The sequence below is a fragment of the Mauremys mutica genome, chromosome 6 (genome assembly GCF_020497125.1).
Source record: "Mauremys mutica isolate MM-2020 ecotype Southern chromosome 6, ASM2049712v1, whole genome shotgun sequence".
NCBI classification, from domain to species: Eukaryota; Metazoa; Chordata; order Testudines; family Geoemydidae; genus Mauremys; species Mauremys mutica.
Genome location: NC_059077.1, coordinates 127,381,104 through 127,397,678, shown reverse-complemented (window position 1 = coordinate 127,397,678; position 16,575 = coordinate 127,381,104). Strand labels below are relative to the sequence as shown.

The 16,575-nt window shown below is 43.4% G+C and overlaps 1 protein-coding gene across 7 annotated transcripts in view; it reads right to left on the bottom strand.

Moving 5' to 3' along the window:
• Window positions 1-16,575, bottom strand: part of LOC123373101 — a 66,461-nt gene that overhangs the window by 18,058 nt on the left and 31,828 nt on the right. For all 7 annotated transcript variants that reach the window (XM_045021885.1, XM_045021891.1, XM_045021890.1 and 4 more), the window contains one exon: window positions 8,301-8,416. In XM_045021885.1, coding sequence (XP_044877820.1) covers window positions 8,301-8,416 — 116 coding nt within the window. The remainder of the gene's footprint in view (window positions 1-8,300; window positions 8,417-16,575) is intronic.

Here is a 16,575-nt window from a genome sequence, read left to right as displayed (position 1 = left end):
CTAGCTCCTTTTACCTCCTTCGTCCCAGCTTGCAGCCAAAGCAAAGTCCTCCTCAGGTACCCTAGTATGACCTGTTGCTGGTCAAATCACAAGCCACGAGGGGAGGGGGAGTAGCAGCTCTGTCCATTAACCTCTTGGGGGATGTTGCAACTTAGGGTCTACATACCCCCATTGCAGGGCATTACAGTCTATGTTCCCCCTAAGTTTTTACATCCAGGTGCGGAATGAATTTTATGTGCCCCAATATGGAGGAGTTATGTGTCGGGGGTGTGAGGGCTCTGGCTGGGGATGCAGTCTCTGGGGTGGGGCCAAGGATGAGGGATTTGGAGTGCAGGCTGCCGTGGGGCTGCAGGAGGGCGAGAGAACTCTCTCGCCGCAACAGCCCAGGGCTGGGCTGGAGGCACCTGTCCCTGGCTGCAGAAGCTCCGAGACTGCAGCTGGGGAAGAGGTGCCTCTTACTGGCTGCCTGGCCCTTGATAGCCTGCTGTGTGGTTACACAGACTGGAGGGAGCTTGGAGTGTTGTGTGTTGCTTTCATTAGATTTCCTGAGAGCTGGGATCAGAATTTTTTTTTTCTTGGCTAGGGTTTGTAGTCATGACAGCAATTCAAATAATAAAATCTTAAATTATGACTACTAATTTGTGTGCCTAGTTCTTCCATATTTTTCTGAGCATAAATGGTATGTCATCAAAGTGCAGACTCTGACAGACACTTCACCAGATCTGCTCCATGCTACTTTAACAGCGTCCTGCTGAAGAGGAAAACTCTTTCAGCTTTTCACCTCTTGCCTTTCCTGTGTCATTATATTAAGTGAGGAAGAATCCTGGTTATGCAGCCTGCAAGCAGATTGTGGAAGATTTCAACACAGTAGGTGGGAGACAGGAAATAAGTGGCTGCAATAGCTACAACGAAAAGAGAACCAAGCCACCTCAGAAAAAATGTGGCGCCAGATTCTGATATAAATCCCTAGAGTTAATGCCTATTTGCTTTCATGGGCGTTAATATGGACAGTGCTCATCTGATGATGCATGACACCCGTTAATAACACTGAGTAGTGAAAATGTGCAATTCTGACTTTACATTGTGTTTTTTTCCTAAAACCATTGCTTTCAGGGATTGGTAAAAAAGCTTTGTTTTATAAGGTGTTTTTAGTGTACAAAGGCTTAGCTATTCTGTCCCCATATGATTTTGATCACCATGCAGAATATTTGAGATTTTAGTACCTTTCTATCTCCCACAGTGGAAGAGGCAGAGTACGGCCCGTGTTTAATGTGATGCTGCTGTCTGGGTTAAATCTCGTATCTCTACATAAAAAGGCACACAACCACTGCTTTAGCTAATAGAGCCAGCTCTAGATAAATAGAGTCCTTTTGTGGCAGACAGCGAGGCAGATGTTACATATATGATGCTGATGCATGATTAACACTAATATAACTCTATATTTACTTTTTCCTCTCTGTAATGTTCTAGCAAAATTGTTCTCACTGTAGGTTTTATATTTATTTGCTTTCTAAGCATACAAGCATTGCAAGTTTTTAAAGTTTGAAATTCACTTGTTTGGGTTTTTTGCAGTAAAATGCAACATCTATCAATAACCACAATGAAGACATTTTACTAGTCTATGTTTGCACCTCAGAAAGGCTCTCATTAAAGGCGGTGGAATAAATTGTCAATACAACACATGTGGTTAGATAGAATAATTATAATATGTGCTAAGAGTGATTGTTTTACTTTATTTAAATCTCTTCCAGCCTTGTCTCTTTTGCATTGCACTGAAAGAATAATGCACATTTCCAATGTAAAACACCTCGATGAAGCAGGCTCCTACCTTAATCACGATTCTAGCCCATAAACTCGCATGCTTTCCAACAGTTTTTTTTCCCGCAGCACTTGACCTGATCGCCTTAATAAAGTACAAACGTGATAGTTCCCATTTTCAAACTAATACAGTCTATTAGCAGTGAATCTAATCATATGCAGAAAAAAGTTTTTTTCCCAATTCTAATTAATGTGATTCTCTGTGCTACCCCAAATGAGCACAAGGTACCTGCCTGGGCAAAGAAACTGCTTTAGAATCCAGACCTATACATTATTTACAAGCCCATACAGAGCAGCATGGAAATGGCCATTGTAATCTGGCAGGCAAACCAACTGGTGCTGACAGATACAGACAGAGCTGGACAGCAGAGAACAAGGGCCAGAGGCATAAGTTGCCGTCTCATTTGCAGTGCCTATAGTCTTTGATTATGCTCCCATTGACATCAGTGGGCGCAAGATCAGGGATTACTTATAGTTAGATACGTGCTTATGCACCTTGCTGAATCAGGGATACTCAGCAAATCCAGTAACCTGGAAATGGGAGACAGGGGCTGGATCACCTGTCTGTTCATTTCCTCTGAAGCACCTGGCATTGGCCTCTGTCTGAAGACAGGCTACTGGGTTGGATGGACCTTTGGTCTGATCCTGTATGGCTGTTCGTACGTTCTTAACTCTTTCATGAATGATTTTTGAAAGCTATGACATTTCGGGACTTAGTTTGATTTATGGCTAATTGTAATGTGAGCTCTTTAACTTTTGAACAGTACAATGTTCATTTAAAAAAGGGGCGGGAGCACCATCCCCATGTGCCTCATGATACAAGGGTACAAATAATAAACAGTATAGTACAGGGACCATCTAGTCACCCCTTCTCATAAACTATCAACAAAGGAAAAAATTAACGCTGAATCAATGACAAGTAGTTTGGGTGTAGGAGGGGGTGCAGAGTCTGGGAGGGAGTTTGGGTGCACGCGAGTGCTCCAGGCTGGGGCAGGGAGTTGCGGTGCAGGAGGAGGCGCAAGGTGGAGACGCTTATCACAGGTGGCTCCAAGACGGTGGTATAGCAGAGATCATGCAGGCTGCCTGCATGCCGTAAATAGCTGGAGACTGGCATGTCCTTTTGTCTCCTTTGGTTATTTAGGCACTTGGCTCCTTATTTTCAGTTTCTTAACAATTAAATCTTTATCATTTCCCCACTTGTTCTTTGTTGTTACACTCAATTCATAGCTCTCCTCCTTGTACTTTACAAGCTCTTTCTAGGTATCTAGCACTTTTTCAAGCCACTTGGCCACTTTCAGAGGGTTTATAGCCCCTATCATCACAGCCTTAAGTAGGGATTCTCTTATGAGTGCCTTTAGTTTTTTTTCTTTACTCTTTTCTGTCTTTTGGCCTGTTGTTTCTTCTTACAGCTCTGGAACAGCCACGCCTTTCTTTTTCCTAATTTGTGGCCCAGGCTTCTCCTCCCACTTTCAGTATTCTCCATTATACCATCCATCTCCCCTGACGTCAAGGCCAGTCATGCCACGCCACCCAGCCAGCACCTGGAAAGACTGCTGCTTCCGTGAGGAGCCTATATACCTCCCTCAGGCTCACCTGGATTACCCCTTGCCGATGGCTTGGCAAAATCCTGACTCAATGACATGGGGCCGGCAGGTAATTGCCTCTGAGAAGTGTCACTAGGGAACTTAGAAATCTGTTCACCATGGAAAGACATGGAATTTGCTTTTTTACAGCGGCTCTTCAGTTTTTACATTTTGCAAAATAATATAAACATATACAGTGGAACCATGATTATTCAAATGCTTTGGGGACTGGGGCCAGATTGGATAACAGAAGAATGAGCAGGGGGCTGTGTCAGCGTAAAAATTGTAACTATATCAGTAAAACTGTGTTCAGCTGATAGCTATCTGTAGTGTGGTCAGCATTTCATTTTAATTGCGTAAAAACGGATTTTTTTTGTTTTTTCAGCTGAGAATTTGTTGGTTTTTTTTATCACGGAAAACTAGGATCCTTCCTCATCAGAATCTCTGGTTCTGGGATGACTCATCAGGCATAAGCAGGCTTAGAAGTAAGTGGGCTGATTCAGCACACATTGGTGCCTGGCCTGCAGGCACTAACATAGTATAAACAATAATAAGGCAGATCGCTATTAGTTCTTACCTACAGAATGATCCTCACCTCTTTTCTACGAGCTGAGACCAGGTAACAGACAGTCAAACCTAGTGCCCGAGCCTTTCCTTGCCAACATCAAATAGCAAATGCTCCCACCGACATCAATGGAGAAAATATTGGGCCCATCATTCTGACTGGAATCAGTGAGACTGGCTGAACATATGCAAAATAACTAACAATTTTGCTGAATTACAATGGATTTTCTTTAAAGCATGCATTTCCAGTCAGATTTATTTATACCGGAAGTTTGAAGAGGACACAACAAGTTGTGATTAAACTACAGAGGTACAAAGCAAGAGTTGGACTAAATACGAGACGCTATAAAGTTAGGGGAGGCAAAAACAGGTATTTCATGTTACCTGGCTGGAGCTTTAGGCATGGAATAAGATTAATCTCTTTAGTTTTCTTGTAAGAACACCACAGTCATTTGGGTAGAAGCTAGCTCTTGTTTTATTTCCCGTAACAAACTGAATTTTACAGGGCGTAGTACCAATAACTGATACATGCTCTTGGTTAAAGTAACTTTAAAGTATTGTTTTCAATAGTGCCATAGTTAGGTTATATATTTACATGCACGTGTCCCTTTGGCCACAGGAGGGGGTACTAGAACCAAATTTAAACCAAATGCTTTCTTCCATAGTGAAAATGCAGCTAATATAGAAGCAGCATGTTAAACCTGTTAACTAATGCTCGGAATCGCCAAGAAGTGGGTATTAAATTAGAACAAAGCATTCTAGTTTGATTGCTCACAGTTCCTGTTTTGGTACACGCACTATTTCTTTTTTTTTTTAATGAGGATTTTGTTGTATTTCACTGAGTACCATGTTACAACTTGGCTAATGCAGTGCACTCATAAAAGGCAGTCCATTAAGCTAAATAAAAATATCTCTGAGTAATTCTAGTTCCTTGGATCAGGGACTTTGTCTTCCTACTAGTTTGTGAAACAATATGTACCTCCCGATACTATACAAGTAAGGAGGCCAGATTTCCCTATGTTCACATTTGGGCACCCAAATAAGTGGAATGATTTTTCCAAAATGCTCACAACCCCCTGCTCCCATGTCCATGAGTGCCAGATGCTGCCTGCTCAGCATATATGACAATCAAAACACTTTGTACAGGTGCGTAAATAAGCTAACTTCAGGCCTTCTTTAAAAAAAAAATAGAGTAACTTTTTCTTCCCTAATAAGGAAGTCCCTTTTTTTAGACCCAAATTTAACTCATGCCCCTGCTTCCTCCTTCCAAGGGCAGCAATGAACACAGCAACATTTCAACACAACTTTAGCTCTGAAATAAGCCAACAATTTCTATTTCCTAGGCACGGGCAACAAGGAGGGTTTGTTCCCATTTTGTGACTTTAATTTAGTGTAACCGTAACAGAAAAATTAAGGGAAGCAGTATGATGTATTAGCTAGGGCACAAGACTGGAAGTCACGAAACCTAGGTTCTTGTTCCTTGCTTTGCTGGTACAAATTACGCCACTTCTGTTTCCCTTTCTTTCCTTTATCTTGTCTATTTAGGTTTCAAGCTCTTTGGGAGTGAGACTATTTCGCTAGGTGTGAATACACTGCCACATCTTTGTTGGGGGTATGCATCTAAAAGCTAATAAACGACATGGTATGACACCTAGGGATAAAGGGATTTCAGCAAACATCTTGACCATCACCTTTCTTGGCTCAGCATGCACCCTGTTAGGATGATGAGAAAACTACTCCACTGGTGGCTAATGTCTTGGCTATATTAGAAATTTCCTTTCCCATTCTTGCCAAGTGGCAGCAGTTAAAATGACTGCATCTAGTCTGCAGCACTTCCACAGATGCTACAACCAGAGATTATCCCCAGTAATAGTCACAGCCCACCTGAGCCAATGGCTGACAGCACACAGAGCAGTGGCTAGCATCTCACCTGACCACTTTTTACTGTTCTAATCCAGTTTGCAGAGCAGTGAACATGAAGTGGCCTCTCAGTGTGAGATCAAACCACACCCACAACTTTCAGTATTGTAGTCATGCACCTTAACCATTCAACCACTGTACCTGATAATGGTGGCCGAGAGCATTTCTATTGTTCTGTGCAGAAGAAGCCCTGGGAGGCTTGGAGGATGTGATTAAGGCAGGAGGGGGGAGGTATTTTACAAAGGAGAGCAGTAGCATCATCCCCATTTCACAGCTGGAGAAACTGAAGCACAAAGTGGAGACATTAAGAAAGAGAGCGATAATAGGCCAGAAAATATGATATTGCCTCTATAAATCCATGGTACGCCCACATATTGAATAGTACATGCAGATGTGGTCATCCCATGCTCAAAAAAGATATATTGGAATTGGAAATGATTCAGAAAAGGGCAACAAAAATGATTAGGGTTATGGCCTTCTGTATGAGACTGGGAATTTTTAGCTTAGAAAAGCAATGACTGAGATGTGGATATGCTAGAGGTCTAAGGCAATCATGACAGGTGTGGCGAAAATAAATAAGTAAGTTTTATTTACTCCTCATAATACAAGAACGACTCATCAAATGAATTCAATAACAGTAGGCTTAAAATAAACAAAAGGAAGTATTTTTTCACAAAACGCAGAGTCAACCTGTGGAACTCTTTGCCAGAGGATATTGTGACAGCAAAGACGATAACAGTTTTCAAAAAAGAGCTAGGTAAATTCATGGTCCATCAATGGCATTTAACCAGGATGAGCAGGGAAGTGTCCCTAGCCTCTGTTTGCCAGAAGCTGGGAATGGGCGATCACTTGATGATCACCTATTCTGTTCATTCCCTCTGGGGCACCTGGCATTAGCCACTGTCGGAAGGCAGGATGAGGGCAGAGCTGCAAGGGAAATTGCAGAGTGAAGCTGCAGGGAGGGATGATTGCTCAGATAGCAGGAAGGGCTGCACCCAGCTTCAGGCTGGTGGAAGATTTCTGTCTGTGTTTGCTTTTTTGGAACTTTCTGTTAACAAATAAACCAGCTCGCAAGTGGTGAATAAGACAGTGTGGACCATTTTGTCAAGAACGTAGAAGAAGGGCAAAACAGGGGTAGGACATTGCAAAGGCAGCCCAGGCCACAGGGGGATGCTTGGGTGGCAGCCATTGTGTTACATACACCATGACAATAAAGACCCTTTCTAAAGAGCTCATCCCCAAGAAATTTTATTCATTTCTCTGCAGTGCTGCTCTTGGAGATGACCCAGTATCTTCAGGGTACGTCCATACCCTCCAAAATGGTGGTTGCAATTCAAGCTTTGTTTCACTTGTAATCTAGCTAGACGAAACTAATAAGCACTAAGGCGAAATGCAAACCAGCAGGAGATAGCTTCTCAGCGAGCTAGCACATTTTGCATACTGCTTTTTTTGGTTGCATTTAACTGGATTTCTGGGGCTTGATTTTTTTTCAAAAAAGCCCCGGACCCAATTAAATGGCCAGATTTACAGAAGTGCTCAGTATAGAAAAATCTCCTGTTGTTTTCTATAGCAGCTTTTCTTGAGAACATCCAGCCCTTGGTCAATTAAAAACTTTTTTTTAACACTTTTGAAAAGCCCACCCTAAAGCCTCTTTCTTTCTGGGCTGTGCATTAGATGGGCCATATCCGCCGCAGAAATTCATGCAGCAGTATTTCAAATAATAGCAATGTCTGTTTATTCTTGCTGTTCTTCATTAAGGCCTTGATTCAACAAAGCACTTAAAGTTAAACACATACTTATTTGCCTTGCTTAATCAGGGCCCAAGGCCCGAGACCGACCCCAGGATCCTGTCATGTGGCTCGCTAGTCTGTATGGAGGTCAGTAGGACGCCACACAGGCATCCTGCTAGGAAAGCCTCAGCACAAGGGCCTAAGTGTCCAATCTTGGTCCCTTGTACAAAATTTAAGTAGAAAGACTTCATAAGGAATAGAACCATCCTCCATCAAGAGCACAGTGCAAGGCAGCTGGTACTACAGCCCATGGTGAATGGAAAGGTGAGAACTACACTAAAGTTCTGCTTTCTTGGCTTCTCCCTACTGTGCACATCGTTTGCCAGCTAAGTGAATAGTGTGAAGTCCAAAAGTTCACACTAGAGTTTGGGCAGCCTCATAGAATATCATGGTTGGAAGGGACCGCAGGCAATCATCTAGTTCAACCACCTGCTTAAAGTAGAACCAATCCCCAGATAGATCTTTACTCCGTTCCCTAAATGACCCCCCTCAAGGATTGAACTCACAATCCTGGGTTTATCAGGCCAATGCTCAAATCGCTGAGCTATCCCTCCACCTCATACCTGAGACAGCTTCACAAAGAGTGAGGGATGGACTTGGTGCTTGTTCTCAGTCGTTATTTTACCTTGTGGCCAAATGTATCTGTCACATTTGCAAGCTGAGCTCGAGACATGTTTCCTTTCTGATCTGGCCGCAGCATGAGGAATCGACTCCAGCATCTCTGCACCTCTGGGACCGTCACTACACAGAAGGAAGGAAGGAGAACACACAAGGTTTCAAATGGTCAGCAACCAAAGAGGGATGCTACATTGGGAGCACAAAGCCATTATCTTTCCGTGTCGATGTTTTTATTGGAGGACTTTTGAGAGAATGAGAGACGAGAATAGTTGATGAAGATCAATACACAATATAAGGATTGCACTTTATGCACACACTAATAAAAACAGGTAAATTGGTATGATACGTCAATGTGATTTTGATGGGGGCAGAGTTAAGCCAATGTTCAGAGCTTTGGAAGAATCTTCCCTTTCCACATACTGATTTCTAGAGGTAGGACTGGATGACAAGAATCCAACCAGTTCGCCACCACGCCACCTCTGCTGTGGAGACGAGCAAAGCGCACAACAAGAAAACGATTAAATGCCAAAGTTTCTATGGCAACTGCTTGGATGTTAAAGGGTTTTTTTAAACAACAAATCTAACATGTCAGTACTGTGGACATTTTGGTCAGATTGTCGAAGCTAGAAAAATTCTGACTCAGCTGTAAGACGAAAATGACTCGTTCAAGAATCAGCTTTAAAAGGCAGTTCTGAGTCACTGAAGCTTTACCTATTATTTGCTTGAGAGCCTCTAGTACAATCAAGGAAAAAAAAGCCCCTGTGCAGAACCGCAATAAAAAAGAGCAAGCTAGAAAAGACAGATGCTGACTGCTCTTCCACCTGCAGGAATCGCACTGCCAGTTTTATTGCTGAATTCTGCCCACCTAAAACAGTATGTCAAAGGTGCTGAAACAAATGTAACCCCTGGGAGGCCTCTTAAAAATCTTTCTCTGAGAAACCGAATATAACTGGAAAGCAAAATAAAGAATGTGGCAATCTCTCACCGGGACAAGGCTGCCTTCTAAGTAGCTTTACCTTCCATAGTCTCTGAACATTTGGAAAGAGAAGTGAGTGAGTTGAAGGTGTTGCCTGGACTGGCTTTCCAAAGCTTAGACTGCACACCATGCTTTCCCGTAGCGACGATGATTCCACCAAATGACACAGCCAAGATTTTCAAAAGCGAGATGCCTCAATGTTGAGGTGCCTGACTTGAGACACATTATAAGGCCTGACTTTCAGAGGGCAAGTTGTCAACACTTGGGGAAAATCAGCCTCTGCTAGCTAAGATGTCTTAGGTTGGGCAGTTAAAAACTAAATGGCTAGTCAATTTTGATAACCTTGGCCTTCTTTTTTGGAGCGTCCCACAGTGCAAAAGCCATGCGCACTGTGGAAGGGGCTTTTTGGGTATCTAGGGAGTCTCTTGTTAAAATGTCCCTAAGTGGAAGAAGATCTCGGGTGATTTCTTTGCTAATGATATTCACCTGCCCTGAAGATGCTGCTAAATCGTCCATGGTAGCGAGTATTCATCCTTCAGCATATAAATATACTTCCCAAGAGCTCCAGGTTGAACCAAATCTTGGGAATTCTCCCAGCGGAGGGCAATCCGAGGCTCTTTTACAGCCTCTTCATCTCAACCGCATTTCTTGTTGCACAAGCTGAGCAACATGCTAAAGAGTCAGTACATATTTCCAGGATCAAAGTATAAAATTTTCAGCAACGTCCACGTGATGTGGTTTTCAATATGTGATGGTTCCTCCTCTTTGTCTCTTTTTGTGTGAGAAAGTACTGTGGTTGTAATAAGAAAATGAATGATGAGACTTCTCGGTTGCTAACCCCTCCTCTCGTCAAGCTCAGGCACGTTGCGCATAGACTTAGAATGCCAGGCTCAAGGGAGGAATTTTTGGGACCCCCCCCCTTTGTTAAAATGTTGGTGGCACATTGGATTGCTGCTTGTTTTGATGACCACTAGAATAGTAGCAGCCACAGCAGCAATAATAAAAATAGTCAAATATTTCCCCATAAAATGAAATCTTCACAAATATTGCAGGAGAGACACCCTAAAAGAATATCGTAGAATCTGGAGAGCTACCTTATTGGTCTGGCAGTGCTCTAGCAGAGGCTATGAACACAGGGAGACAGACTTTTTGTTATCAGCTCACAGAAGCAAAACAAATTCCAGTTGCAACCCTATCTGTGACCATAATAAAAGCAGATTTTTTTTATCCCTTCAGGGTCGGACCTTCAGCGGCCTCCCTGCCACACATAATTTCTTCCTGCACGCACTGAAAATTGACCAGTGACACCAATTATTGCTGTATTCCACACACCACGGCATTTGGGGACAGAAGGTCAGACTGGGGGTGGAGGTGGGTGGGGGTGTGTGTGTCCTTGTTTGGGCCCAATGTAGAAAAAGGTTCGAGCAACAAAATTCAGATCCTGATCTGGAACCAGATCCAAACGTCCCCAGAATTCAGATTGTTGGAAATCCGTCCACGCCCATTTCTGATACTCACAACATAATACAGAACATGAATGATACTTCCCCCATTAACACACCACACTCTGAACCTGTGCTCAGGTCAACCCTGAACAGCTGCAGCTGTCGCTGGGGCTGTAGTCGTGGTTTTGCATTACATGTGTATCTTATCTTAGGAACTCGTATAGTAGGTTTGCCAACCCTCCAGGATTGGCCTGGAGTCTCCTGGACTCAGCATAGATCTCCCGGTGACTACTGAAAGCAATCCAGGCGATTGTAATAGGATATTTTAAATAAATGACATTACATCATGTTGGGAAAAAAATCTGGAATAGAGTCAATCAGAGCTGGCCAGCCTATTGTACAGGCCCCATCACCACAGATTCTGAGTTCCTCCCAATTGCTAATGTATTTCTCCTCACAACAGCCCTGCTGGTACAGGTGGGGAACTGAAGGACACAGGGGCACACAGAGAGTTAGTGTCAAAGCAGGGAAGTCAAATCACAGGTTAACACCCAAACCAATAGCTCATCCATCCAAGCATGTTCACACCAGGCATGCAGTATGTTTTCCTGTCTGCTAGATGGCAGAAGTAACTGCCTCATGACATTGTGGAGGCTATCACTGGCCATGGAAATCAGCTGCCTGGGTGTTATAGGGCAAAGTTATGAGTCCTCATATAACTTGGTATTTGCTTGCGTTCCAGGGTCGGGTTGGCAGCAATGTCACTCTAAACCAAACTGCAGCCCTTTTCAGTGACGAGTTATAGAAATACAATTCTGTGTGATTAGCAGCTTCACTGGCACATCTCTTGTTAGCTGTGCAGCCCACATTCTGCAGGGGAGCAGATTTTTTTTAATGCGCTGATTAAGACAAATTTCTTGCCACTTGAAGAACTGTTGAGATTTTTTATTGAACAAATCTGTTGAAGAGGTGACTTTCCCTCTGACATGGCTTTGCCATTTCATTATGATTCGACATATACAAGACCTTTTATAACCTTCACTGCTTAGTGTTTCAAGATACTTATAATTTGATTCCAGTGAAGTGCATCACTAGAAAGCAGAGGCAAAGATATAAAACCATTGATTTACATCAAGTCAACTGAGATTGCTTTCTAATCCCTCGCCTCTCCTCTCAAGAGCAGGATTGTGTGAGAACACCATCTGCTGTCTTCATGCCCTAAAATGCCACATATACTTACAGGGATTTGGTACTGTGTAAGTTCCACTCCTTTCAAAAAGGCACTTGTTTCCTTCAAGAAAAACAGAATTTTCCAAAGCAGATCGATTTAAGAAGGGATTGCACTAGATACAGCTAGTTGAAATTTTTTGTTCCAGACATCTTTGATGAAAGAGACTTTCAGAAATTGCCTTTAGAAAATGTCCATTTTTGTTTTCAGTTTTTCATGAAAAAATTGAATAGTTGAATCTAATAGTTAATTCCCGCCCTCTGGTTTTTGGCAACTATAAATCAGAAAATTGTAGCCAAAAACTGAAAAAAAATCTTTAAAAAATAAACAAACAAAATGTTTGAAGGAAAACGAACACAAAAACATATTTGTTTAGTAAACATTTTTACAAGACAAAAAACATTTTCCTAATAGCTAAAACAATCCATAAAGTTGAGAACTTGGTCAAAACGTCTTGCTACAATGTTAATCCTTTCTTTTGTCAACATTTGTGAAATGTCTATAAAAAATTTGGTTGAATTTCAAGCATTTTCAACCTGTTCACACCAGTATATGGTGGATTTGCACGGCAGACTGTTCTTTGGTGCAGGTGTGTATTTGGAGCTGAAACAGACTTTGACTAATGGGTAGCAAATTGCTTTGCTAACTAAAGCAAATTAAAGTTATTAAGGGATAAACATTGCTATAGAAATACAGAGGCACATCAAACCAAAATGTTAGTTCCTTAATTACTGAAAACACAGCCTGAAATGAGTGAACAGCTGTGGTGTTTGTCTCCATGGAGACCACTGCAGTCTCTTCTAGGACCCCCGATAATCTGCACCCAGCACAATCTATTGTTCCATTTGTTCTCATACCTGTTAAGTGTGTCCCTTCGCAATGGGCACTTCTCCCCATGAGCAGGCCTAGAACGAGAATCATGTTCTTCCTCATTCCACTCAAAACTGAGGAATGCTAGCATCTGAAGCATTTGATTTCGGCTTCCCACAAACTAGGATTCCTTTGGGGTTTGCACTGAGAGACCTGTTGGAAATTGAGCAGGTTCCGTTTGCAGATTTCCCTCTAGAACCTTTCTTTGAATTTTATTCGACATGAGCGACTCCCTGGAATTTCCCTTTGAATTACGGGGGGTGGTGTGGGAAAAGGGGAGGTATTATTTCACAAGTAGCTTGTAGTTTGATATTCCAAGTGCAACAGAAACAGGCTTTGATGCCAGTAGGTAGCTGAGAAACCTAATTTTCTTCCAATCGTTGTCCTTTTTAGATAAAAAGTGTTTTTACTTCTTGCACCATCAGAAGCGAAAATATGATAAAGAAAGGGAAAAAAACCCAAACAAACACAAAAACCCTACATACAAGCTCACAATGTATTTGTTACATGGGAAATCTTGGCAATCTTCACTGAGCGAGATAATTTTCACTACCTAATGTCATAGTTGTGTATAATGGGGGATAACATAGACAACACCTGGATTGCTCATCTCCCTGTTCTAATTCATCATCTAAGTCTAAAGCTGCATGCACAGTTTTATCACTATCTGACTGCATTCATTGCAAGATAGTGGGAGGTGAAAGGTGAAAATAGACAAGTGCTCTTCAGTATTTGCAAAACTGTAGCTCAGGATTTTCTTTCTCTGCCTCTTTGGAGCTCCATGTTTGAAACTTTGTTCACTGATGGTTTGAAATGTGTGCATACGTATGTCTGTGTTGTGCAGAATAATATTATGGTGTATTTAATGCTTATAACACCATGGTCTATGTATGTGTATGAATGGGTCACAAACAATGCAGCTGCAGCCTGCCACCAACCAGCAGCGACCCCAGTAACCGGCCCCGGTGGGCTGCTGCCTGCAGAGAGCCAGCAGGTGCCGCTGGGCTGGGTCTGCCAAGGAGTAAATAACCAAGGCAAAAACCAGAGCCAGCCAGCCAGGGAGGGAGCTGGGAGCGGGAGAAAGGAAGTCAGGGGTGAATGAAGGGCAACTGGAATAGCCTTCATGAAATATACAAGATATTTAGAGAAAGTTTTGTCAATTTCAGCCGCTGCACTCTGCAGGCAGGACAAAACAAAAAGAGATCTGAGATTGCACCCACTGTCCTAAGGACATTTCAGGTGTTTAAATCAATATATAAAGAGGGTGGCCTGGAATGAAAACTACTATTTCTTTCAAAGGAGGCACAATAATCTCCCTGTATATTCAGTTTTCCCCTCCAATCCCTTTGTGGTTTTGTCTACGGGAGCTATTTGCTTTCCCTGTGAATCTTTAGTTGCTTTAGCAAAATTGCTTTGCCCAAAATAAACCCTAATCATCATGACACATCTTTCCACCATGTTCTCCATGTTTTTTGTGTTTTTTTTAAACAGTAGTATTTCAAAGAGGATCTGCAAGCAGTTTGGACATCACAGCCATGATCCTCTGCTCTGGAAGGAATGGGATAGACTAGAACTTGGAAATGGTTCCTGATTTTGATTGTGTTTAGGAGAGCCCCTCATCCCGGGGGCAGAAAAGAACTGCCCTTGCCATGGTCAAACACACTCTCCCCTCGATTCCCCCCTCCCCCCAGCTACTGTGAGTGAAATTAACAAGGATACCAGAAACCTAGCCCTGGGGGCTGAACCATCAGAGAACAGTTGAGTTTAAACTATTCTTATGCAGGGAGCAGGCTTCTCTCTCTCCCTCAGTCAGTCTCCTTTTCTTACTGGTCCTCCTTACCAGCCCGCACCAGCTTACTTTCACCTCTGGTCTACGGCATGCAAGTTATTCCCAAAACGCGTCAGTCTGGAATGGGAACTTCAGAGTAAAGCTCTAATATGAAGCATGATTCTGTAAAACTCAAGTTGTGAGGCGCTCGTCATTCAGTGAGGTACTTACTTCATTTCTTTGCATCTGGAGCAGACCCTGAAAGATTACTGTACATACTTCCCTCACAGTCAATTCAAAAGAATTTGCCCCAAACGGTTCAATCAAGAAAACCACATTAAGCTGAGATCTCAAGCCTTCATTGCAAGCTCTTTATAGCATGCATTCCCTCCTTTAGTCATTTCTTTGTTGATGTGACGATATTACATCTCCAGCTATGAACATTCCAGCATCGCTGTACGTTTTCATGAGCGGCAGGCCTAAAAGAAAGGTGGAAGAAGAATATGGCCTATTTTTCCCTCCCGTCACACGTGCAACAAGAGTTAAGTATGCATGTTCAGGGAGAACGGGCTTCTATGTGGTCATAAGGCTACTAACTTGTATTTTAATCTGCAGTAATGTCTCCTGAGCTGCAGTGTCACATTCAAGCTGCTTTTAGAGAATGCTCTTGGGCGGATTTGCTATTTATTTCGCTCTAGGAAGAAAATCAGTGGAAATCCACATTACGTACATGGCGTATATTTATGGTCGTTTACAGAGCATCCTGGCCTGGAGAGGGGTTACTTTGCAGACAGGCTGCCCCTGTGAGCCCCGTCTTGGCTGGTCTCTCTTGTGGCTAACAGCACCCTCACCCGGCATCTGGGTTTAACAACAGAAAAGGTTCAGACAATCCTCAGAGTCCGTAATAACAAAATGGTTGAAACAAGCCTCAGGGAGTCCCCCAGATAAGTCCATAAAGATAACACTAAAGTTCACACTCATCCCTCATTCTCCTGCCATACTGTGATGGTGCCTACCCCACACAAGGCCTGAAGGGGTGAATTTGGCTAGTTATAATTTATAGTCTGAACCTGAAGGAAAGCCAGGGTGTGCTAAGGCCTTATTTGCTGATGAAGTCCAGCTTCGGGAGGAGCTGTCTGGGCTTATACAGCCAGGAAGCTGGCAATAGACTGGGACAACATGGAAGTAGGCAGGGAGTAGGGTGTTTGCGTTGTGACACCCCGGGACGGGTTGGGTGATCAACAACTGTAGGATGAAGCCCAGAGATGAAGCAACAGGGTCTGAGCAAAAGTGGACCACAGTTGCCAGATACAGGATCCCTGGACTGGAACCTGGAGTAGATGCAGGCCTGGGTTCCTCTACCAGCCAATGGGGAAATGGCACCATCAGGGCAGTGCTGGAAAAGACGGGGGAGACAGGTCGTGCAGAAGGGCTGTGGTATACCAGAAGGGGGGGTGACCTGTCCAGAGGGCCAAGTCATGAGGAGGAGGCCTGCAGTTAATGAAGCTAGAGGAGTCCACAGGACAAAAGAGGCAGAGCGTGGTAGAGTGCAACCACAGGAAGGGGCACTGGCTGCACATAGCTAATCCCTAGAACAGCCAAGAGGCAGGGCAACCTGTGGTTAGTAGAGTGCCCCGTCACGCATGCAGAACTCTTCCTTTGGGGCTCAGTTCCACCTGAAGCCACCAGTCCCTGCCCTTTCTGTTTGGAACTCAGCCCTCTGCCCTGGCTTCCTTCTCCTGTCGGCGTCTCCCTGGTTCTGACCTGAGGGAGAAGGCTGTCTATATAGTGCCCTCCTCCACAGACTTCCTCCTTATTGGCTGGAAGAAAACGAGCTCCGCTCCACCCTACAGGGCTCTTGATCCTGGGCCCTTAAAGGAACAATGTCCTAAGGTTCCCCCATGTACCTCATCCCATTCCTCATTCCCTGAGACTGATCCTTCTCGTCTATTGCCTGGCCATTTCCTGAGTCTGTGTTTAATCTGACTCCCTGGA